Here is a 25,274-nt window from a genome sequence, read left to right on the forward strand (position 1 = left end):
GTGCTCTCTCCCTTCTCCTCTTCTCCCATTAATGGTGGCACCCGTTGGGATTTCCTCTTGGCCCCCTTACGCTCCTCTAAGGCCATCATTAATGTCTACGCTAACGGGACCGTCTTGGTCCAAGGCCCTCAAGCCAACCTCCACCTCTTTGATAGACGCTTCCCGCGCCTTATCAACTTCCTTTCCTCTCCTCTCCTCTCCTCTCCTGCTGTCCTCTTCCCTGTCCTCGGCTACCTTGCCTCCACCCTCTCACCCTGCCCTCTCTCTGGCTCCTTCTTCAACTCCACAGGGCGTACCTCTGATCTGTACCCCTCCCCGGAAGTCCTTCAAGGATGGCAACCTTCTCCACGTTGCCACTCTCGCTCTGCCGTCAAACATTCCTCCGATATCTGTCGCCTTCTTGAGGAACTTGACCTTGACATCCTCTGCCTCACTGAGACATGGTTCACTGCCAGCTCTGTCACCAGCTTTGACACACTCCTACCTGACGGTTACAAGATCCTCTCCTTGCCCAAGCCCAACCGTGCTGGGGGGGGTGGAGGGGGGTGGAGGAAGGGGTGGTGTGTGGCCCTCATCTTCCCCAGGTGGATTCCTGCCACTGTCACTCCTACGCAGACCTACTCCTCCTTTGAATGCCTTGTCTGCCGACTCGCTCTCTCTCCTAGCCATTCCCTTACTGTGGCTACTATCTATCGGCCACCTGGTCAAATTTCCGCCTTCCTCTCTGAGTGGGCTGACCTCTCCTCCTCACTCCTGTCCTCAACCTCACAACAACTCTTTCTTGGAGACTTCAATATCCACCTTGATGCCTCCTGTCCTCCCTCTGGACTCTTTCGCGACCTCTGCCACTCTCTCTCACTCTCTATTCTCCCGTCTGGGCCGACCCATTCTGGAGGGCACACTCTTGATGCTCTGATCTCTTCTGACCTTCCCCTCTCTGTCCCTCTCTCCACTCCTCCCTCCTGGAGTGATCACTTTCTCCTATCCTCCCATCTCACCCTCCCTATCCCACAGGCAAAGCCACCCTCATCACTGCCACCCACCTTCGCGGTCATCCGACCCATGAAGCGCGTGTCAGTTGAGGCTTTCGCTACCACCTTCTCGCCCCCCCCTTCTCCCCCTTCGGCTGACTCCCACCCTGACACAGCCCTCTCCACTCTGCTATATCTGATACCCTTGATATCCTTGATATCCTTGCCCCTGTCATGAGGATCCGCCTGAAGCCCAAAGCCAAATGTAACTCCTGGTATGACTCAGATCTCGTCACCCTTAAACGCAAGTGCAGGGTGGCAGATAGGAAATGGCGTGCTTCATGTTCATCCTCTGACAAACTGGCCTGCCGCCTGCTCCAAAGGCAATACCGGCTCTCCGTTCTCACTAAGAAGAGAGCCCTTATCCAAGCCTGCATCTCTGCGGCATCTAACAATTCGGCCGAACTCTTTAAAATCTGCAAGGAGCTGGCCAACCCTGCTGCAGTCTCCACCTCTCCTGTCCCCTCCCAGGCCCTCTGCACGGCACTGGCCTCCCACTTCATTTCAAAAACTCAGGACATCCTGTCCTCACTCTCCTCCTATCACCTCCCCCCTCTATTCCCTGCTCTCCCTCTGGCCCTTCTGCAGCCACCCCTCCTCCCTCCTTCTCTGCCTTTCCCCTTTTTTCTGCTGACGAGGTTTCGAGACAAGTCCGATCTATGAAAGTCTCGTCAAAACAGGTCCACCCCTGTTCCTCCATAACTATCAAGGACCACATTGACTCCCTGGCCCCTGCCCTGGCTGACTTCTGCAATCACTCCTTCACCTCTGGAGTCTTCCCATCCCCCCTCAAGCACTCCCTTGTGCACCACCTTCATAAGAAACCCTCTTCCGATCCCTCCTGCCCAGCTAACTATCGCCCAATCTCTATCACTCCTTTCCCGGGCAGGCTCCTGGAGAAACTGGCCATCTCCCAGCTTAATCTCCATGCTGAATCTGTTGGTAGTCTTCATGACCACCAGTCAGGCTTCAGAGCTGCCAGAAGCACGGAAAACTGCTCTCCTGAACATCCGTGAGGACCTGCTCTCTAACCTTGACTCTAACACCCCTTGTGTTCTCATTTTGCTCGACCTCTCTCCTGCCTTTGACACTGTCAACCACACCATCCTGCTCAACCGTCTCCGTGATAACCTGGGTATCACTGGTCAGGCTCTGGCGTGGCTGACCTCCTTCCTCTCCAATCGACCCTCCCAGGTCCAACTGGGTTCCTTCCTCTCTGACATCTTTTTCTCTACCTGTGGTGTCCCCCAGGGATCCAACCTCTCCTCCTAGCTGTTCAACCAGTATCTGGCTCTTCTTGCTCACCGCATCGCCGCTCTGTCCCAACTTTCAGTGCTATGCGGATGATACCCAGCTCATTTTCAGGCTACCCTCGGGCTCCTCTTCCCCTTCCCTCATCTCTGACTGTCTCTCTGCTATCCAAGAATGGTGTGCCGCCAACGACCTCTGCCTTAATGCCAGTAAGACTGAGATTCTACTTATCCGCACACCCACTCCCTCCTTCCCTGCAGCTCTCTGGCCGGCCTCCCTTGGCCCTCTTCCTGCACCTACCTGCAAGGCAAAAAACCTTGGGGTCATATTTGACTCCACACTCTCTTTCTCTCCTCACATATCTGATGTCTCTAAGAAGTCACACTACCAGCTACACCTCCTCAGAGGTATCCTTCCTTTCCTCTCCTTCCCCCAGAAGCTCACTGTCTCCAGAGCCCTGGTTCTCTCAAAGCTGGACTACTGTAACAGCCTCCATCTAAATCTTCATGCCTCTACTCTCCGCCCTTTGCAACTCGTCCAGAACAGGACTGCGAGACTTGTCCTTGGCCTCAAGCCCAGGGGCCGTATCTCTCCAGGACTGAAATCACTACACTGGCTCCCAGTGGCTGCGAGGATTAAGTTCAAAACCCTCTGCAATGTCCACAAGGCCTTCTGGAGCCTTGGGCCAAAATACCTTCAACTCTCTTCCGAAATATCTTCCTTCTCGAAATCTTCGCTCAGCCACTTCCAACTACCTCAGGGTCAGCTGCTTCTCCAAGCAACGAGCTGGGGGTAGATCTCTCCGCAGCAGGGGCCTCCCTCTGGAACAGCCTTCCTGCCTCCCTGAAACTTGAGAACCATCTCCGGTCCCGGAAGCACCTCAAAACCTTCCTCTTTGCCTCCGCTTTCTCTCCCTCTCTCCCCTGCTAAAATCACTGAACCTGCACTGAATCTGATACTGGGCCACACACCGATCTCGGTCCTTGGCCCAGCCACTCTTCCCTGCACTGCCTACCTGCACTATGGGACTGTCTCTGTATCCTACAGCCCCTTCTCCCGGCACTTACCTTGCACTTGCCACTAGCTGGCCCTATTATTTATCTTGTATTCTACTAACCATGTACAGCACTTTTCCCCCTCTCCCCCTTTTCCCAGTCCCCTCTACCCTTGCACTTACGTGATCCGAATGACACCTGGCCTAGTAGGATCGTTGTCTGTCTCCCCTTGTCCCCCCCTCCCCACCCGCCTCGTCGTGCCTTGAAACACCTGTGTATAGGCGCGTTACAAATGCCATATCATAAGTGGAAGACGACGAAGAAGAGGGAGATCTACGACGCCTCTGAGTGTTTAGATCTCGAAGACTGATGGGAAACGCTTCGAGACCTTGAACGGGAATGTTTCCTGTGACGGCGAGGAGACAAATGTCTCGACTCTGCCGAGGAAACTTTCGAAGGAGTAGATGTTTTATGAGTCTTACCGCTTTCTAGCTTCCCCTTACGCTCCTTCAAGGCTTTCGCCGTCATGGACATGCAGTCCTTGCATTCTGAACAGTGATGCTCCGATCTCAGGCACCACAAACAAATCCTGTGAGGATCCGTCAACGACATTTTCTTCCCACAATCACAACACTTTTTGAAGCCGGACCGTGGGGTCGGCGGGTCGGATGAGGAAGCCATCGATAAATGATATATTCAAGGAATAAGTACAAACTACTTGAAGAAATGAGCAACACGACTTCGAGACCCACGAAGCGCGGAAAAACGGAACTGAACAACGGACGCTGCGCGAGTCTATTTATATGCACAGTGATGTCGGCGCCGAGATGGTGGCTGTCGAGGGACGTCGACGCGCATCGCCCTCTATTGAAAAAATTTCCAAGGCCAGCAAGCTGGGAGGTAATCCATCCAGATAAGGAATACGTCGCAGGACACAATCCCTTCCAAATATATTTACTTTACAGGTTGCCCAGGTTGGGGGGGGAGAATCTCCACACAGAATTGTGTCTAGTTGGTAGGGGCCAGTATCCTGCCAATTGTTGTAACCAACTGCTTTCTTCCTATGTCTATTGTTGGTTACCTTTATTAAGTGATTTGTGTGACATTTAACCAGAGTACACTTGATGCACTTTAATGAAATCTGATAATTGTGGTACCACTTAGAACTGTATATATTTGCCATTGTAGATTTACTGAGCACAAAGTGAGTTATTGTGATTGTCTATATGACTTTGAACCTTTAATTATATAAAGACTGTGTTTTAACTAATACAGTGTGTGGACATTCCTTTGTGGGGGCTTGGGGACTACACTGTACTTAAGAACCAGCCTGCATCACCTCCTGAGAAGCTAGGCCTCGATTGCTCGTCCATTGCTACCGTAATAGAGAATCTTGGCTGGGCTCCTCTGTGCCTCTTCTCTACCATATAGAGAGAAGTACAGACCCCCCCGTCCAGTCTTTACACTACCGTCCCGGAGACGTTGTGTAGCGGTAGAGAGCCACCAGATGTACTTTAATGGCGTGCGCCAGCACCGGCTTGGCCAAAGACAACAAGTACGTAAGGATCTGAGGGGCCGTGGCCCTCAGCGGGTTGATCTTCTCCGGCCAGCACCAAGTCGTGAACCGCTTCCACTTGTGCCCGTAGCACTTAAGCGTCAACGATGATGTGGCCCTGGCAAATACCTCCCTGTAGTTCGTCAGCAGCTCGTAACCACTGAACGCACGCTGCAGGAGCCAGACCTTCAGGTTCAGCGATCCTGTGCCGTGGTGCAGGATTGCGCCTCCTATGGCAAGCAGATCCACGACCACTGGTAGATTGACTGGAGGTGACGTCGATAGGCTGAGAAGGTCTGGATACCAAATCTGCTTCGACCACGCCGGGGCAACCAGGCTCATCTTGCAACAGCACCATTTGAGTCGACTGATTAATCTTAGTAGCAGAGGGAACGCGTACAAGAACAGAGCTTCCCACTGGAAGGAGAACGCATCCCCCATGCTCCCCGGCTGGTGGAACCTACTGGCGAATCTCCGGCACTTGGTGTTCGGCACCGCCGCAAATAGATCGATCTCGGGTCTGCCCCACATGAGGAAAGGGTTGTCCACATGATCCTGCCGAAGTTCCCACTTGTGGCAAGAGCGCAGCTCCCTGCTTAGTCAGTAACAATGTTTTTGACTTCCGCTTGGTGAAACAGAACGAGAAACATCCCCTGGGCGAAGGCCCAGTGTCACAACTCCTGCGCCTCTGGAGAGCGCCGGTGATCTGGTGCCCCCCTGCTTCCGGACTTAAGACTTTGTGGTGGTATTGTCCGTGATGCCCCCCCGCCACTTTGCCCTTGAGGGACAGAAGGAATGACTTGAGGGCCCAAAACATTGCTTGTAGTTCCAGGACGTTGATGTGTAGTTCCTTCTCTGGTAGCCACAGGCTTCTGGTGTGGATATGTTCGGTGTGGGCCCCCCAGCCCTCAATAGAAGCATCTGTGGTGACCATCTTCTGGTATGGGGGCTCTGAAGTCTGTGCCCACGGCGATGTTGGTGCGCACGCCCCACCACCTTATTGCCCAACAGAACTCCTCGTTGAGCGCAATCCTGTCATTGAAGCTTCACGACACCTGATCCAGCAGGTGTCCAGGAATTCCTGGAGCGGTCGCATCCGCAACCTGCAGAGCCTGATCAGGTAGATGCACAAAGACATCATGCCTAGCAGCGACGATGGTCCTCACTGTGGCGATCTTCAGCGCCAACAGCCATTGCACCGTGCCCAAAATGGCCGCTATTCTCCCTTCTAAGGGGGCTGCCATACAGGATACAGTGTTGAGCCTGGACCAGAGGAACAGCACGTCCTGCAATGGAATCAAGCAGGACTTTGGACAGTTCACTTAGAAACCCAGATCAGTCAGCAGTCGGACGGTCCTGTCTGAGTGATCGACAGCAATAACCCTTGACTTGACCCGGATGAGCCAGTCATCGAGGTATGAATACACATTCATTCCCTGTAGGCGCAGATGGGCCGCCACCGGAGCCAGGCACTGTTAGTGTATCCCTTGTATGACGAAGTGCAGGAAGCCACTAGGCACTTTTTAAGACGATCTAACTAGCCTCATATCCAACACCACCAAAGACCATTCCCAAACTCTGTTGGAAGATTTTAATCTCGGCTTCAATGATACCGACAACAAACATGCAGAGTCAGTTGCAGCCTTGCTAAATGACCACGGTCTTGATCAGAAAGTTCTCTCCCCTACCCACATCAAAGGAAGGACCCTTGACTACTGAACTGTAACATCAGCATTACCGATATTGCTCCACAAACATGGACTGATCATTACTTAATAAGCTTCTCCGCCACACTGGATCTCCTTAGCCCTAAGACTAACATGATGGTACGCCCTCTCATGACCAGAAGTAAGAAGGATAGAACTGCTGAAAACCTTATCCCTCTTCTCCTTCCAGCTATTTCTGGATCGGAAAGTAACAATCCCGACTCCTTAGTAAATACTTTCAATGATGCTATGATTAAAGCACTAGATGCAATTGCTCCAGCCAAACTGCGCAAAGCTAAACAGGAAGCCCATTTAAATGCCTGGTTTACGCCCCACCTCACATCTCTAAGATTACAAAAAAGAAAGCTCCAATCTACTTGGCACCACTCGCCTTCTGAAAACAACAAAAACAACCTAAATTAATTTGCCAAATTCTACAAAAAAGAAATAATCAAAACCAAGAAGAACAGCTTCAATGACAGGATTGCGAAAGCTAACTCGAATACTAAAGAGCTATTCGCCATCCTCCGTGAATTGGAATCCCCAATTCAACCGATAGACAATGCCCCTAAAAACAAAGTATGGTGCACCAACATACAAAATGCCCAAACCAAATCTCCTCTTCAATCCAACATTGCAAAAAAAAAAGAAAAAAAAAAGGCCACACTGTCACCCTCTGACCAACAAACACCTCAACCCCAGGAGAATAGGACAACCACACCCTTTAGATTCAAGACCATCTCCATAATTGACACAGAAAAAATAATACTCTCCCTCAAACCTTCAAATTGCAAGGGAGACTCCTGCCCAGCACAAATACAGGACGCAGCTAGGGACCTAACTCCCTTTATCTCCAACCTGATAAAACTCCTCCTTTAAATCCAATACAGTACCTACCAACCTCAAAGAATCCTGGGTCCTCGCATTACTTAATAAACAAACCTTGGACCCCACCATCCATACCAACTATAGACCTATCACCACTGTGCCATTTTTACTTAAAATCCTAGACAGAGCTGCCTACATACACATCTAGGACTACCTGGAAGCTAACCACCTGCTTGGCTCACGCAATCTGGCTTCCGCCCACTCCATGGCACGGAAACAGCTTTGCTAGCCCTTAAGACACAAATCGAGGAACTAAAGGATAATGGAAAAACAGCCTTGCTCCTCCTACTGGATTTATCGGCAGCTTTCGACTTGGTGGACCATGTAGTCTTATGCAACCACCTCCAATCTGCCGCCAACTTCACCGGAGATGCAATAGCCTGGGTCCAATCCTCATCGAATAGCACTGTGCGAGTCTTCTCCAAATCTGACTCTGCTGACCCTATCAAAATAGCCTGTGGTGTCCCACAGGGACCTTGTGTCTCCCCCACCATGTACAGCATCTTCACCAAGCCTTTGTTTGACAAGTTGGACAGACTGGGTGTCACCTACACGAACTATACAGATGACACCCAGATCCTCATACCCCTTTTGAGTGACTTCGAGGCAGACTCAGCCTTGGTGAACAAAATCTACACCCTCATTCAGGCATGGATAGCCTCCCGTGGCCTTTGCCTGAATAACAGTAAAACAGAGATACTAATCTTAGGGTCTGAAGCTAACATCCAAAAATTAAGCCCAAACTACACATCTTTCAGCATTGATAACAATCCTATCAAGTTGATGTCTGGGGATAAAACCCTTAGATTCTATCTGAACTCCTCCCTCTCTCTCAAGAAGCAAATCAACTCCCTTGCCTCCTCTACCACCTACACCTGAAAACTCATCCGCGTATCTAGACCGTACCTCTCCAGTGCTAGTTGTATCATCCTAGCCAATGCTCTTATGTCTAGATTAGACTATTGCAATGCCATGTACTCAGGAGCCAATAAATACATCACAGACAAAATTCAAAGACTGCAGAACAATGCCTTGAGAGCAGCATAGGACATCCCTCACAGAGAGCACATCACCAAATTCAGAAAAGAGGTTAACTGGCTGAAGATAATGGACAGAGTCCTCCTCAAAACAGCTTCCCTCACATTTAAATGTCTGAACAACCTAGCTCCCCCGTATCTAGTGGAAAAAAATCACTAGGAAAACATCCATCTGCCCCACGAGATCTGCCAACACCTTTAGAGATTCCCAGGTTCAAACGCTCGACTGCGGGAGGAACTCGTTTTCCTGTCAAAGCTGCACAATGCTGGAACAAGCTACCACTCGACCTCAGAACTGAACAACCTTTCCCTAAATTGAGACAGAAGATACTTAAATGGCTGTGCGTAAATGACACATAACCTGACTTACACCCAGCCCACCACACTTGGCCCATACCAAACCCTCTGCATCCATGAAGTACTCTGTACTCTAGGTAACAGAGCATGCACCATCACCTACTAGGCCTTATATGTTACATATTTATGAGATTGACTTATAAACTTGATCATATATTTGTCTATATATATATAAAACATGCTAGAGTGCCTTTGACATCCCAAGATATGACCTGTACTTGTATATATTTTTGACTATGTTTTATATACTTATGCCAAATACTGTAATGAAGCTTAAGATTTCTTGTGCATACTGTTGCACCCGGCTACCTAAGGGTTTGGCGCGCATTACCAAATAAATAAAAAAAACATGCAATGTTTTTCGTGAATGGGACGTGAAAGTACACGTCCTCTAGATCCAGCGTGACAGGAAGTCTCCCTCCTCCAGTTGGGCGTGCACATGCTGCAACATGACCATCCTGAATTTTTGGGATGTACTCGAGTTGTCGTAAATCAGGCATGGGCCTCCAGCACCCGTTCTTTCTTACTAAGCAGTATCTGGAGTAAACGCCGGAGCCCCGGAACCGCTTTGGAACCAGCTCTATCACCCCCCCCCCCCTTTTTTTTTTTAAACATGGGCCGGACCTCCAGCCGCAGCTGAGGGATGTGCTGTTCCTGTCGGGCCACCAGTGGAATCCGCTGACACTTCCGTTGAAACTCCAAAGTGTGTCCGTGGGTGAGAGCATCCAGCAACCATTGATCGGTGGAGAGGTTTTCCCACACGCTGACCAAGTTTGCCAACCAGCCTCCCACTGGCGTGCAGGCCTGACGTCTTGGCTGATTAAGTCCTGCTTGGAGGCCGGCGCACCACCTTGGGAGCCTGGACAACGACCACCTCCAAAGACCATGGAACAACCCCAGTAAGCTTCCTGGGTCGTGGAACAGGAGGGTTGGCGGTAAGAGGATGATCCTCCACCGAAACCTTGATAATGTGCCCGACCTCACTCCTGAGGAATGAGAGGACGGAGCTGTTGCAGTGTGCCCAGTGCACGGGCCGTCTGTCAGTCTTGATGGCCTGAAGAGATTTGACGGCCTTCCCAAAGAGGTTGTCGTCAAAGGGCATGTCCAGTACCCTTGTCTGGACGGACGTTTGTGGGCCACGACGACTGAGGCATCTGCCGGAACCCCATGTCTGCGACGTCCAGGGCCACTGTGATGGAATGGTCCGACTCCACCTCCCCCTCCTGGAGAAAGGAAAGAGCCTCAACCTGCATGTCATAGGTTAGAAAATCCAGCAGCGGGGCAATCTTCTACCGCAGCTCCCTGTCGTATCTGTACAGGATTGCAAGTGCGTTAGCCACCTTGACAGTTGACGCCGCCAAGTAGATCACCTTTCTTCCCATGGCATCCAACTTCTTCCCTTCACTATCTGGCGGAACCAAGGATGAAGACTAGGGATTAGAGGACTTCATCGCTGCCGCCGAGACCGGGGAAGGCTGAAAACGTAGGCACTTGGGTGCTGACTCTGGCACCCTGTACTTCTCTCTAGCCTATCCCTTTTGGCCAGGGATGTGGCCAGGTTTCTCATCAAAGCCGGGCCCTCGTCCCAAACGTCGTCCAGGAGGGGCAACGCCAGAATGGTCTTTTTGGCCTTGCACCATTGATATAGAAAACGTTCCTTCTTGGTTTCTTCTGGCGTCAGTTAGAAGAGCTCTTACGCCAGCGACCATGGCATGGAATGACCCCACTTCGTCTGGGGGAAAAGCCCTTGGCTGCGGCAAACCGCCCACCATGATCATGTTGTCCGTGTCTGTAGTTGCATTGTCCGTCCCCGAGTCCCTAGAGGGGGGGGGGGGGGGGGGGGGGGGAGTGCACGTGTGGAGGTTGATGTGGCAGTGTACAGTGTCACCTCCTTTTCACCGGAGGGTGGGTCGTGGTGGAGGCGTCGCTGGCATTCTCTTCTGGATATCAGACACCAGGGTGTGCAGGGTGGAAAGAATGTCCAGTGATACATCCCTCAGAGGAGGTGAGGGAGACCTATTGGTCCCAGCACCGTCGTCTGCGTTCCCCGCGCCGCCTCAGTCGTCCCCGCTCCCTACGTCAAACTGGACCGTGTGAATGGATACCTGGTCCTCCTCGACTGAGGAAGAAATATCTGTGCCCTGGAGTATGGTTGAGGCCTCCCCTGCCCCCCCCCCCATCCCCCCACACCCCCCCCACCCCCCAACCCCCTTTTTTGCATCGCCTCGGGGGCAGGGATACTCTCGGCACCACCGGGGCTACCTTGCCTAGGTCAGCCCCTTTGGCCTTTCGAAAGGGCAGACGCCACCAGCTCGATAGTCGGGGATGACTTTGCCTGGTCCTTCTGAGGCAGGTCGGTCACCTTTTCCTGCACCTTCATCTTCTCTGGCTTTTCCTGCAGCTTCGCCGGGTTAGCAAATTTCCTCTTTGAGGAGGAGCTGGAGCGATGGAAGCAGATGGTGAAGATGGTGAAGATGAGCACGCCCTGCCCGTCACGCCCACTTACACATCGCCACCAACTGAAATGGACTCTCGGTGCTTGGCCTCGTCTTTGGTCCCCACAGATGAGTGCCCTCAAAGGACTTGGAAGCCCACACTTCGGACCGGCCAGTCCTGGGTGAGACATGCCCCGGCTTCCTGCATGGGGCAGATGCCTTGGCGCTGAGCCACGCCGCCAGCCTACTGGGACGATCGTTTGTTTGGAGAACCCGAGGCAGATCGAGATCTCGCAATCAGCTTCCTTGTGATCCGGATGTAGACCGAGGGACTGGAGGTGTTTGTCCTCTACAAACACATTCCGCAGTTGGAGCAGAGCTTGAAAAGGGAGCTTCCCTCCCTCCTCCGACATGGTCTGGAGGTGAGGGGGTTGTTAAGGCCCTCGTGTGCAACTATGGGCCCCAGGGCCTTACCCGACTCGGTAATGCCCTCCCTCGACCCTCCCCCAGTCCCCTGGGATTACTGCTTAAATAGTTTTACAATACAGCAACTTGCAAGAGTACCGCTTCAAAGCTCCTGTGTGACATATGTACAAAGAAGGAATCATGGAGTGAGGTTACACAACCAAGTAGCCTGCCGACTTACACTCACTATCCGATATTTGAGGTGACAGTGTGGGTGACGCTTATGCTAAGGCACCATTGGCTATGGAAATCCCAGTGCTTGAAGGTTATTCATATAACGAGCATGAAACTACTGTTGCTTGTGCCTTTTTAGTTCTTGAGTAGGTGGGAATTGTCTGTGCTCTGCTAAAACATTTCTGAGTACACCTCCTAACCTCTGCTCCCCCCAGAGGTAAGGTGGGCAAGCGCACAGCTGAGGGGGAACATTTCCCGGATATCTTAAAGAATCCAAGCCAGTGGTATCTTCCGTTACATTACTAATAAGCCCCTGGGTAGGGAGTCTTGTGGGGGTGGGGAGGGCGGTTTCTGTGGGCAAAGAATCAGAGCTGTGAGTGAAAAAGTAAAAATACAAGGGAACTCCCACAGAGTTATAAATGAGGACTTTCATCCTAACAAAGAGCAAGGGAAAGCTTCTCAGTTTCAGAGGTAACCCTCATGCTCTGAACACACGGCTGCCAGAGAACTCCCAACTCACACCCCTCAAACCAAACTAAAAGACATGCATCTGGATAGTGGCTGGGGTTGGTGCAGGACACAGGCTTTAGGAAGAATAATCGATTATTAATTCCTCAAAACAGATCCCATGGGGAGTCTCAAGGAAGCTGAAAGAAATGGGCAATAAAAACTGCCTTGCATTCTATCCAAATGGCTACATATGAGCCATTTCTGAAGTACAAGCTACAATACACTTATATGCAAGGAGATAACAGAAAGATGCACACTTGGCCCTTTTATCATCTAGTTACAGGAAAATGCAATTTGGTATAGTCACTTACCAGATTGGAGACGTGAACAATTGTGCTGACTTTGAAGCGGGGTGGAGAAGGGACATGGGATGTGCGCACAGGGTCATCTATGGTGATTGAGACTCCAGACTTCTGCTGACTGATGGATCTCCTGATTAAAGTATCTGCAAGGGTCACTGAATGGAAAAGTTTGTCATCATTTCAGTATTGCAAATGAAGGAGTCTAAAGTTAGGCAGCCTTCAGAGGTTTACTCTGTCTTCAGGAACACAGGGGGAACACAAACATTAATCATTGTAGTGACTACTGTAGTCCATAGTTTCCTTTTCTCCATACTCAGAGTGACCACCCAATTGAAAGGACCAGAGCGTTTTGCACAAAAGTATCCCTCGAATTTGGAGAAGCCAGCCCACATGCACAGTACATTGTCCAGTCCAACTTCTGCATCGGCTATAAATCACTACACGGATAAGGAGCTGAATTTCTGCAAGCTACAATTAACCACTACCAGCCAAAGAGAAACTAAACGCTGAGAACAGCGTTTTCGCAACAGCCGCATTCTCTTATTTGATAGCCAAACTATGGAACTTGGTACCACAGGAAATAAGAACGGAAGACCTAACTTTCAGAAAACGACTGAAAACCTGGCTATGCAACTCACACAGACAAACAAAAACATGCACCCCCATATACGAGACTCTGGGATAAAAGCAAACATGGGACAATATGGATCGGAAAACCAACAATAAAACCACCACACCCACAGAGCCAAACTAACTACCCCGTCCTCTGCACACCCACATACCTAGGACGTACTACACATGTTCAAAAGTGCCAGCAAAACGACACGCAAATACACAGAATCACACACCCACCACCAACCACGCCACAAGACCAAACAACCCAGACACTGGACGCTACCTCTCCGGACACAAGAAACTCAGGGCACACAACAAGCACTTCCAGAAATCTGACATGCACAGGCGCCAGTTTCTCCTGGTTCTGTAAGCATCAACAGAAGAGCACAACATCTCTCTGTTAGGCAGAATTGCATGCAGTACCCTCTGGGACCACCACATACAATTAGGACTACAGGTGTAAGCAAAATAAACCTTTGGTACAAGTCTGTACTACACAGTTTTTGGCAGCGAGCTGAGCAGCCCGGCTTATCTCAAGAGGGAATGTGAGCAGTACAAGGATGTTACACAGAGGTCTTACAATCACAGTGGTTCAAGTAGACACTTCCACTCAAGGTTTCTTGGTAAACATTAATTTATTACAGTCATTTAGAAAATATTCACTAGAAGGAGGCAACTTAATATTATGCACTAACACTTCAATACTGAACCAATACGTTTGAGTAAATTAGGCTCCCCTGAAATAGGAGCAAAATGGCAGTTCAGTTACTTTTAATGTAAAAAGGCACACGTTAATAGATCACAAATACTTTCTTAGGCAGTGCAAATAGTTTCAGTTCACTAGAGGACTCGATTCAGTTCAATAGGCCTAGGCCAAAGTCAATGGGCTAGTGTCTTGGATGGGAAAGCGCAGTTCTTGTATTAAACGGTAAAGTCTTTGCCAAAGTTCTCAGAAGTCGTTTGTACGAAAAAGAATCATATGTTGGGTCATTAGCTGATTAGGCCTGCAAGTTGGTAAAGTTCCACGAACTTTAACCACGAGAGGCAAGTTCTCTCAATAGGGTTGGCACAGTACCTTAATATGAAGAAAAGATGCAGCTGAAGACGTTGGTTCCCGGCAGCTCCTGCGGATCACGCTGTTCCTGAGCCTCAGTCGTGGGGACAAGAGGGAGGACGTCGGGGGACTTCTGCACTGCACAGGGACTGGTCAAACAAGCTGGTAAATGGTAGATCTTTGGTTCGAGTAGCTGTCTTCAAGCACACAAGCTGGTGTCCTCCCCCCTGGTTAATTCTAACCAGCTCCGACCATGGTATCCAGGTGGCTTAGGAGTTGATTGGTCCCAGCAACTCAATGGAAGAAGTCGTCCTTGAAGGGGCTTCTCTGTCGAGATGAACTTGGCAATTCGGACCGGCAGTAGGGCTTCACCGGGCAAATAAACGATCCAGGAGTTTCAGCAGCCGTCCTCTTCCAGCTCGTCTTCGGTTCTTTCGTTCCAGTGGTCGACTGCTTTCCAGTCCAAGAGACACGCCTTTTAAACAGTTTTCTCCCTTTCATTCCAGCCTATCTGTCATTCACCCAGCAGGGTGGCTGTCCTTGCCGGACAGTCAGCCTGCCAATCACGCCAGAATGCATTTGGGTCTCCTAGGAGAGTAAGCACAGGGAGTTTCGGGCACCTCCCTCACTTCCTGTCCAGCCCAGATAACTCCGGCCCCAGAGGTGGTCTTCAGTCCTGAAGCCCGCCAAAGGCGTACGAACAAAGGGAACCAACCTGGTATGGTGCGCAGAGACACTCCGGAAGGACCTTTCCAAAAAGAAATGGCGAAAAAAGAAGACTGGGACCCGTTTAAACAAAGGGCTTTAAGGCGCCATCTTGCGTTTTTTAGCTACGGGTGTTCGCGGTCGGGAAAAATCATGGTAAAACCACTGCCACCAACCTTTTTCAATAGGAAAGGATAGCATTTGATTGCTACATGAGTATTTAGACACGGGATACTATGTAACCCCTCCAGCACTCCAATAGTGTGTGCTGGGTCTAGGAATTTGGAAAGACTAGTAAAGTTAATTTCACTTTACATTCTCTGGGGAACAGTAGTTTATCCCAGAGAAGGTATTTAAACATTTTGGAAGTCTAAAAGACAACCCTGTGTCACTGCACTGAAGGTGCTGTGTAACACCATGAAAAGATGATGCCTAAGGAGTTATCTAAAACTCCATAATCAAAGAACACAAGAGTAAAACACACATCAAAATACATGAGTGGGGAAAAAAGGCTCACACTCTTTCCAGGCAAAAAAAAAATCAAGTCCTCAAAATCTAGCAAAGTTGCCGGGGTCTAAGGTGAAGGGAATTAGCACATTTATCTCGCTAACACAGGCACGTCCATGTCGACGTCCTCTTTCAATCCTCGAAAGACAAGATGCAATACTCTGCAGTTACCACTGGATGTCGGACTATATGCACAGCATGTGATTCTAAGCAGATTAACAAACCTCAGAAATTTAATTTATTAGTGTTGTGTGATACTTCTACCTGTTATAGTAATTTCTCAGTGATATTTGGCCATAAATAACTATTTTTATACATACTGTCGAAGTGTAATTTGGGATTCCCATTGTGTGTACTCATTGTGGACCCTTTGGAAACTCACCACCACTTGAGGCTTAACCTAGACCTCTCGTCACTGGTACCTTGAACTTGTTTGGCTACAGTGCCCCAGAGTTGTCCCCCGTCACAATATAGGTTGCCCTTTTATGCATCTCTTCACCAGGCCAGCAAAAAGAAAATCAGTCCTAACACCTGGCAGCTGTCTTTAGCATGGTCCCTTGGGAGACAACTCGTTGCCTGGGATGTCTCTGCCCATGCACCTTCTTGTTGCCCACCCCAGCCCCTCCTACGGGCAGCACTAGCACTTCCTCCCCTGCGGGCCGTAATAGCACTTAACCCACCTCTTTTTTCCTTTATTTTCACTGCACTTGCACGCTCCGAATGTCACAAGGCCTAGTAGGACCGTTGCCAGTTTCTCTTTATTCATTGTCAATTTAATTGTTTACTTGCTCCCTTGTTCCCTTCCCCCCGTGCCTGAACACGCTTTGAAACACTGTCTTGTATAAGTGTCTTATAAATATCCAATAAACACCTTGTGTGGGCTTTCTCCAGGGAAATTTCAAATGACACCTTGGGCAGCATGTAAGTGTTTTCTCCATGTGTGCCTCAGGGATTTGGCACTAGCCTAAGCGGAATGAGAAGGGGCAAAGGAATTATCCAAGCCTGTAGTGCATTAAAAATGGATGTGCCCCCCCCCCAAACCCACTATCCCTACTGATTGCATCAGACAATACTTCGATGTTGAAGTTCATGCCCACGTACGATTGTGTCAACAATCTCAGCAAAAGAGCTTTGCAGTCAACAAATGGGAGGGAAGGGGGGGGGGCAGAGAAACTGAGGATAGTGTGACAGGAACACCCCTGTTGACGTCTTTTTTTTTAACTTGGAAAAAACAAATGTTATACTATGAACCAACCACTAGATGGTGGACGATGCAAAGGATGAGAGTCCAAAAAATGTGAAACCCCGGAAATGAATAAATCCCCTCCCCCCTGCTCTCCCTACTGTATGCCCTGGTGTTGTAGCGGGCGCTCTCACTCTGAGTCATCTGTGTAAGCCTTGGACTCAAATCTGCCAATCTTGGGACAAAAAGGACACTGAAAAAGAGCTCTGTTTTGAAGTTACTGGCTACCAATGGCAGAAGAAAATACAAAAACCACGAGGACGTTGATGCGTGAAGGATTGTGGGTCCTTGTACACACAGGATAGATAGTGTCACACCCGGTCGAGGTGCAGTTTCTCGATTTCGGAAAATATGTAATACTCTGAGACAACCACTAGATGGCAGAATATACACAGCACTCAAATCCAAGTATATTCACAAGCCCCAGAAAGTATATTACAGGGATGATCAACTTTTTTATGTCACTTGATTTACAAAATATTAGGTTAATGTAAACTTATTTATTCCAATCGCTTGGCCCATAGTTTGGCTCTTAGTGCCAAGTTCCCACTCAGCTCTGGCTGGCTAGACTCTCCCATATATTTACAGGCTTGCCCACTTCTAGCTGAAAAATCACTGGCGGAAGAGCTCAAATGCAGAAAGCCACAATTATCTGGCACCGCCAGCCAAAACCATCTCAGTCGGAGAAGACCACTTACCTTTCTGAACTTCTGGCTCTATAGTGGGCTGGACCTCCGTTTCCATGGGTATTTCCGGTGGTGGAGGAGGCCGAGGACGAGGCTCTTCTTCTGGTTCCTTCTCCTCTTCAACTGTCTGGCCATTCTCCTGAACCTCAGGCTGTACTACCTGCAGAAGGAAAAAAGAAATAAGCCATCAAGCTAATAAACCATTGCACACTTTGTGGATATTTTAATTAGGCATCTTCAGATGCCCTATGTACCCCCAACATGACAGAGGTAGATATGCATTCTACAGTGTGCCTGTTGGGAAATTGTCCTTGAACCCTTTCCGTGTCTATGGGTAGGTCTTTAGATCGAGATTTCCTAGAGTTTCACCAGGCTCTGTAATTGGTAGTGTGGCAGAGCAGCCAAAGCTCAACCCTTAGGATGTGAGGGGTTATCGGGCAGACTGCAACCATCCAATGACAGATTTGCCTTTTTCCTATAAAAAGAAAGTTTTTGACCACTATTCTAGAGCCAAGTTCGATCTCATAGTGCAATTTAAAGTTTATCCATCTATTGAATCATGCACGTTTGGGGAGATGTGCTGTTCATTTCCACTCAAAGATAATTGAGAGGCTAGTGGCTGAACAACAAGAGGACATTTTTCTGAAATGTTTCAAATTTTACCAGGCACACACCAAGGAGGGACCAGCCAAAAAGATCACAATAGGCCTAACACAGCGGTTTTCAAACTGTGGGGCACGACCCTGCAGGGGTCCGCAGCCGCATCCCAGGGGGGGCGTGAGAACCCAGCATGAATTTTTTAAATATATGCATTAGCTACCGTAATAGCATTTCTGATGATTGTATATACTTAGATTCACATGCTGTGCATATGGTCTGACATCCAGTGGTAACCACAGAGTATTGCATCTTATCTTTCGGGGGCCGAATGGGGACGTCGGCATAGGCGTGTCTGTAACACTATCCCTATCGTGACGTGTGGTATACCCAAAATTCCTCACGCGCCGAGGTCCCTCCGATTTTATTTTTTCTGCCATGAGGGAGCCCAAGGCTATAGTGAGTGAGTACATAAAGAGAGAAAGTAGTAAGACGTCCATGTTCCTTCCACCCGGAGCGGGGAGGTAGGGAGGGTGCATGTGAATCTAAGCAGATACAATAATCAGAAATGTTATTACAGTAAGTAATGCATGTCTTCTGATGCTGGTTAATCTGCTTAGAATCACATGCTGTGCATAGACTAGCGAGCAGTACCCGGAGTTGGAGATGGGTTGTGAGAAGGAACAGTAGAGAAAAGAGGTCTTAGTGCTGCTTATCCCACCTGAGAATCAGACCTAGAATGAGTGTCTAGGCAATAGTGTTTTGTAAAGGTGTGTACAGAACTCCAGGTTGCCGCTCTGCAAATGGGCTCAAGAGGAACATTTGCAATGAATGCTATGGATGCCCCAGTGCCTCTAGTAGAATGTGCTCTAGGCTTGAAGGGCAGTTCCCTCTTAGCAAGAGTGTAACAGTGTGATGCATTTGACAATCCGTGTTTAAAGAGGAGACAGAGCTATAGTGTAGATGCCACACACGCTAATACTCTGTACTGTCACCAGAGTTATTAAGTTTTTGACATACTGATTCTAATTACTGTAGAGTACGTTGCACTTTCTGTAAAGCGTACCTCTTGATGTTGAGTGTATCCCTGTTTTTGATACACTTTCAATTAGCTAATCCTAGCTTATCACGTAACGACTGTTTGATATATGTTAAAATGTTTATGAATTGTATGTACTGTGGACCACACTATTTAATCACTTTTTAGGTCATAATTCTATTAAATCTGATGTTTATCATTTTAACCACGACTGGTCCCTCTGTGGCTCTCCCAATGGGAGCTCTTTATATGTGTGGCATCTACACTATAGCTCTGTCTCCTCTTTAAACACGGATCTTTGTCCTCCCAGACTTACAGAGTATACGTTGCTAACCTATTTAGTTAAACGTATACCGGGTTTCCTCCCCATTTAAGTTGCATTTGACAATCCACCTTGAGATAACCGATTTAGAGACAGGATCCCCTTCTTTACCAACTGCCACTGAAACGAAGAATTGTTTAGTCTTCCTTAGTGGTTTAGTTCTTTCTAGGTAAAACATGACTGCCCTGCGCACATCTAGTGTGTGAAGGCTTCTTTCGTCCATGTTAGTAGGGTTCTGGAAGAAAGTGGGTAGTTCGATTAATTGGTTCACGTGGAACTACGAGATGAATTTAGGCGCAAACCTGGGTTGTGTGCGCAGAACTACCTTATCTTTGTGGACTGTAACAAAGGGGTCTAAGACAGAAAGCCTGTAGTTCGCTAATCCTTCTGATAGAACTGATAGCCACTAGGAAGGCTGTCTTATGAGTCAGGTCTTTCAGACTTGCTTTATGCATAGGCTCAAAGGGAGCTCCCATGAACCTGGTCAAAATCACATTCAGATCCCATCCAGGGGCTGGGTGAGAGGGGAGGATAAATCCTCTTAACCCCTTCCATAAAGGCTTTAATCACCGGTTGTTTCCACCACAATACCTTTTGTTGTGATGTGGTGTAGGCTGACAGAGCAGCCAGATGAACCTTTAAGGAATTGAAGACTAACCCAGTGTCCAACAGGTGGGTTAGATACAGCACAATGTGTGAGGGTGAGCAATCGATGGGATTGACGCCCTTGGAATTGCACCAGATAACAAAACGTTTCCATTTGCTGGCATAGCAATGACGTGTATTAGGTTTTCTCGCGTCCCTCAGTATGTCCATGCCCCTCTGAGGGAGTTGCAGGTGTCCAAACTATATCTCAGGAGCCAGGCTGCTAAGTTCAGAGTTTGTGGGCATGGGTGTAGGGTCTTCCCCCCACCCCCCCCTGTCCTGAGACAACATGTTGTAAGGGCAGGGTAGCTTGACTGGTAGGGAGAGGGACATTTCCATCAGGTGAGCGAACAAGGTTTGGCGGGCCCACATGGGGGCCACCAGTATCATGGTAACCGGTTCCTGGTGCATCTTGTGCACTATCTTGTTGAGCAGGGGAGTCGGGGGGGGGGGAAGCGTAGACAAATTTCCCCGACCATGTTATCCAGAGACTGTTCCCCCTGGATCGGTTCTGGGGGTACCTGGAGGCGTAGTCTTGGCATTGGGTGGTCGCCTGAGTAGCAAACAGGTCGATCTCTGGGAAACCCCATTCTGCGAAGACGTTGGACACCATGTCTTTGTGCAGTCGCCATTCGTATTCTTCGGGCAGAGGGAAATCTCTGCCGATTACGTCTGCTAGAAGATTGAGTTCCCCTGGAACATGTTGGGACAACAGAAACATCTTGTGTCCGAGAGCCCATATCCAAATGTTCTGGGACAGCTTGGATAGCCTTGGAGAGTGAGTGCCCCCCTGTTTGTTCAGGTAATGCATAGCTGTAGTGCTGTCGTTAGAATCAGCACTGTCTTCCCCTGCAGTTGCACCTGAAAGGCTTTCAAAGCTTTGAACACCGCTAACAGCTCCAGTAAGTTTATATGGTTGGACGCTACTTTAGGGGATCAAACTGTGTGCTGTCTGCTGAAGCAGATGAGCTCCCCACCCTGTGAGAGATGCATCTGTCGTGAGAGTGGCTTCCACTGCAGAGGTGGTGAAGGTCTTCCCCTTCAAGGGGTTTTCTCTTGACCACCACTGCAGAGACAGAACGAGGGCTTGCGAGCCAACTAACAGATCTTCCCATTGTCCGCTGGCCTGACACCTGGCTGTTGAGCCACTCTTGCATGGGACGCATGTGCAGCCGCCTGTGGGGAACCAAGTATATGCATGACGCCATCACCCCTCGCAAACGCATGGCTTTGCGTACCATCACCTCCCGACTGGCTACATATTGAGGGATCTGAGAAAGCATGTTCTCAACCCTCTCGCTGGAGGAGAAGACGAGACAGTCTTCCGTCTGAATCAGAGCCCACAGAAATTGTTTTACTTGGCTGGGGACTAAACTGGATTTCTTTTTCGTTGATTGAGAAACCCAGGCTGAAGAAGAGATCTACTGTTTTTTGGGTGTTTGAAAAACAAGCATCGAACGAGTCCCCCGTGATGAGCCAGTCTTCGAGGTAAGGGTAAACTGGGACGGATAGTCTGCGCAGGTGTGCAGCTGCCACTGCCAGGACTTTGGTAAACACCCTTGGCGCCGAGGCGATGCTGAAGGGGAGTACCTTGAATTGGTAATGTCTGTCCTGGATCATGAACCTTAGATATTTCCTGTGCGCTGGCAACATTGAAATATGAAAGTTTGCATCGCATGTGCAATGTTGCCAATGAAGTCCCCTTGTTTCAGAAACGGGATCACCTCCTGCAGTGTTACCATGCAAAACTTCTGGGGTTTCATAAACTTGTTCGCTGGGCGCAAGTCTAGAACAGGGCGCTTGGTGAGATCCTTTTTGGGTACAAGGAAGTACACTGAATAAATAACCTTGTTTACCTGAAGAATAGGGAAGGCTTCTATGGCCAACTTTCCCAGCAGTGCTTCCACCTCTTGGATCAGGATCCCCAGATGGTACGGTGAAAGGCGCGGTGGTCTGAACTGTGGAGGTCAGGCGAATTCCACGCAGTAACCGTGGGCGACTGTCTTTAAGACGCACTGGTCGGAAGTTATCCCCTCCCATGCCCTGAGGAAAGATGTTAATCGCCCCTCGACCGGGGTGACATGGGAGGGGACCTGGACTTGGTGGTCATTTCTGACCAGAGGCTGTGTGCTTCTGTGGGATTGGGGCCTCTGCCTCTACCCTTGCCGCGTTTGACCCCTTGAGGGGTAGTAAGTGGGGCTTCCAGAGGTTTGATTTGTGTTGAAGTGACCCGTGCCGTAGTTTTGACCAGCACGGGCTGCCCTCGAAAGGACCGCCGAGAGTTATTACCCCTCTGGGAGGAGGGTTTCTGTGTAATTTGATGCAGAGACCTTATAGTCTCATGCTCCTTCTTGGCTGTTTCCAAAGCCTCATCCACTGCTTTCCCGAAGAGGTTAGTCTCCTCAATGGGTTTATTAATGAGGGAGGCCCGAGTCTCAGGTCTAAATCCTGATGTACGCAGCCAAGCGTGTCTTTTCAGTAGGGTCCCTTGAGCAAGAGACCTGCCTGCAGTTTCCGCAGTGTCCAGGGTGTTCTTCACCACATTCTGGTTGACTAGTCTTCCCTCTGTTACAATGGGGAGAAGCTTTGACTTGGCGGGTCCAGGAACCTCTTGGAGGTCTTCCTGGAGCAAATTCCACTGGGCATCAGCATAGCTTGCTAATAGAGTAGAATTATTAGCAACCCGTGTAGTGTATGCAGCTGCTGACGTGACACGTTTGCCCAGGGCATACAGCTGCTTAGACTCCTTGTCCAGTGGCGATTCTCCCGTGGCAAGGGGTACCCCTGCCCTCTTTCGTGCGGTAGTGACGACGAGTGAGTCTGGGATGGCGTGCCCTTTGATGTATAGAGGGTCGGAAGGGGAAGGGCGAAATAATTTCGACTCTCGGGTTCACTGCCCGTGTTTGAGCAGGTGACACCAACGAGGGAGCTACCCTTCTCTTAACAGAGTTAAAGAGGAGGATGAATTGACACGCCAGAGGTTTTTCCTCAACGATATCCTCCACAAAATCCTACTCAGGTACCGCCTCTTGAGTGGCAATTTTAAAGTATTCAGCTGCTTTTTTCAACATGGAGTTGAATGCCATTTTGTCATCTACAGGAGAGGCCTGGCGAGCCGGGATGGACGGAGCAGAGTCTAGGCACAAAACATCAGTGTCCTGATCTTGCTGTGTCCATGGGTCCTGAACTTCCTGCTGGGTTTCCTCCCAGTTGTCCGTAGCATCCTGTTGGTCCTCCACATAGTTTTGCAGAAAAGAAGCTTCTTCTTCATTATAGATGTCTATGTGTCCATCTGGACCACGTCTTCTTGTTGGAAAACATGAGACTGATCTTCCTGAATTTGAAGGGTAGGGTCTACCCGAGCCCTTTTCGGGGGAGGATGATCAGAAGAACTGATAATCTGCTCCAGCCGATCCATACACCCTTCAAATTTTTCTGTAGTCCATTTAGAGGACCCAAACAGGCATATGTGAGAAGAAACGACGTTCTCTGCACTGCGACCTCGAAAGGAGTCTCTCAGGGTGTCGGAAAGAGGCTCTCGACTATCCTCGTAAGCGTCATCAGAATCAGGAACCCAATCCGCCGAAATGTTTTCCGCGGCTCGTCCCATAAACTTTAGGCGGAACCGGAGTAAGGCCCACCGCCGCCATAATTCTTCTGCTGCTGCTTTCTATAGTCACCGAATTGTCGTGAGACAATGGCTCCGATGATATTTCGGCAGGTGTAATACCTTCCGCAGCGCTAGAGGGCCTAGCGGTCGGTTTTCTAGGTAGAGGCCTAGCCGTAGTTTTCGGGCCTAGTGAGGCCTTCAAGACCGTCGAAGCGTCAGGCTCCCACACTTCGACGCGTGTAGGTTTCGGAGTAGCGCCCTTAGCCGATTGAGATTGCCCAGTCGCAAAACGCTGCTGCGGACGCGGGGAAGGCTTTGTATCTGAACGATCCAAGGGAACCGGCAAAGTTTTCAGTGGCCCTGTTGGCACTTTCGCCTTTTTCGACGAAGACGTCGAAATCGGCGTAGGGGTTGTACGCCCCTGTCGCCGGGTGTTGTCCCTGTAGCCAGAGCAGAGTCAAGCCTTAAGAGGTCGGGGACAGGCGTGGCCGACCTAGAAGCGTCCGCCTCGAGGTCTATAACATCCGAAACAGACGTTTGGTCATCCGAAGTACCTGTCATGATGCGTACCTCCAAGGAGCCGAGTCCGACCCAGCAACCACAGAGGCAGGCATCATTCTCTCCCCCCCCCCCCAGGGAAGTGCCAGCGGGCCCAAGCTGGGGCCCTTTGGACACAGTCCTGGCGCCTTAGGCGCCAGGCTCATGTTGGACCCCTGTCCTGGCGCCTTAGGCGCCAGGCTCATAAAGCTAGACATGTGTTCAAGTGTTTCAATGTGCACTTACCTGATGCAGACCATGCTGCTACATCCAGGCCCTCTTGAGGCCTGAATGGAACTACTTTACCTGTGGGACTACTTTCCACTGGGTGTGGTCGGGGAAGGATACATACCTGATCGGTGGAAGGATACATACCTGGAACTTCTTCCAAAGCTATTTAAACCACGCCCGATTAGCAACTCTTTCTTCGCGTTGTTCTGCTCCTCGCAGCTGGACGCTCACCGCGTCAGCTCCTGCATCTGGACTTCAGCCACGCCTGCCAGCATCCTGGGTCACCTGCAAAGGGAGATAAGAGAGAATTTGGGAGAAAGAAGACCTTACCTGCTAAAGCTGTATCACGGAGACATCACACCGACGATCCTGAAAGGGAAGACATCATTTTTAAAAGCATTTCGCTTCGATCGCTGCAGCGCTGCATTTCACTCACCTTTCCTGGGCACCTCCATCTTCAGCAGCGATCATCCGGATCCGCAGCCACTTCCCAGTGCCTAGAGAGAAACAGACAAGAACACAAGGTGAGAGAAGGAAGGGAATAGGAAAAGCTCAGTTTCCTTCTAATGCTAACCAGTTGGGTCATTCCCATTTCATTTCGGGTCCTGCCGCTTCCTGGCATTCCGGACCCCGGCCCCTATGGGGAAAAAGACATCAGCGTTAGCGCTTGCTGCAATAAGACAATGAACATTATATTAAGCTTGAACTTTTGAACTTGCAACAGAACTCTTACAGCGCCTTACCTGAATAGTCAAGCTTATTTGAACTTCCATCAAA

The 25,274-nt window shown here is 49.6% G+C and overlaps 1 protein-coding gene across 3 annotated transcripts in view; it reads right to left on the reverse strand.

The window, feature by feature from the left end:
• Positions 1 to 25,274, reverse strand: part of ACIN1 (apoptotic chromatin condensation inducer 1) — a 422,281-nt gene that overhangs the window by 165,927 nt on the left and 231,080 nt on the right. For all 3 annotated transcript variants that reach the window (XR_011282974.1, XM_069633916.1, XM_069633915.1), the window contains exons 6-7: positions 17,529 to 17,676; positions 12,716 to 12,861 (exon numbers count right to left, since the gene is read on the reverse strand). Coding sequence is in view for 2 of the 3 variants with exons in the window: in XM_069633916.1 (XP_069490017.1) it covers positions 12,716 to 12,861; positions 17,529 to 17,676 (294 nt within the window). In the remaining variant the exon portion in view is untranslated. The remainder of the gene's footprint in view (positions 1 to 12,715; positions 12,862 to 17,528; positions 17,677 to 25,274) is intronic.

This window comes from Ambystoma mexicanum, chromosome 13 (assembly GCF_040938575.1).
Source record: "Ambystoma mexicanum isolate Mex_15411 chromosome 13, UKY_AmexF1_1, whole genome shotgun sequence".
NCBI lineage: Eukaryota > Metazoa > Chordata > Amphibia > Caudata > Ambystomatidae > Ambystoma > Ambystoma mexicanum.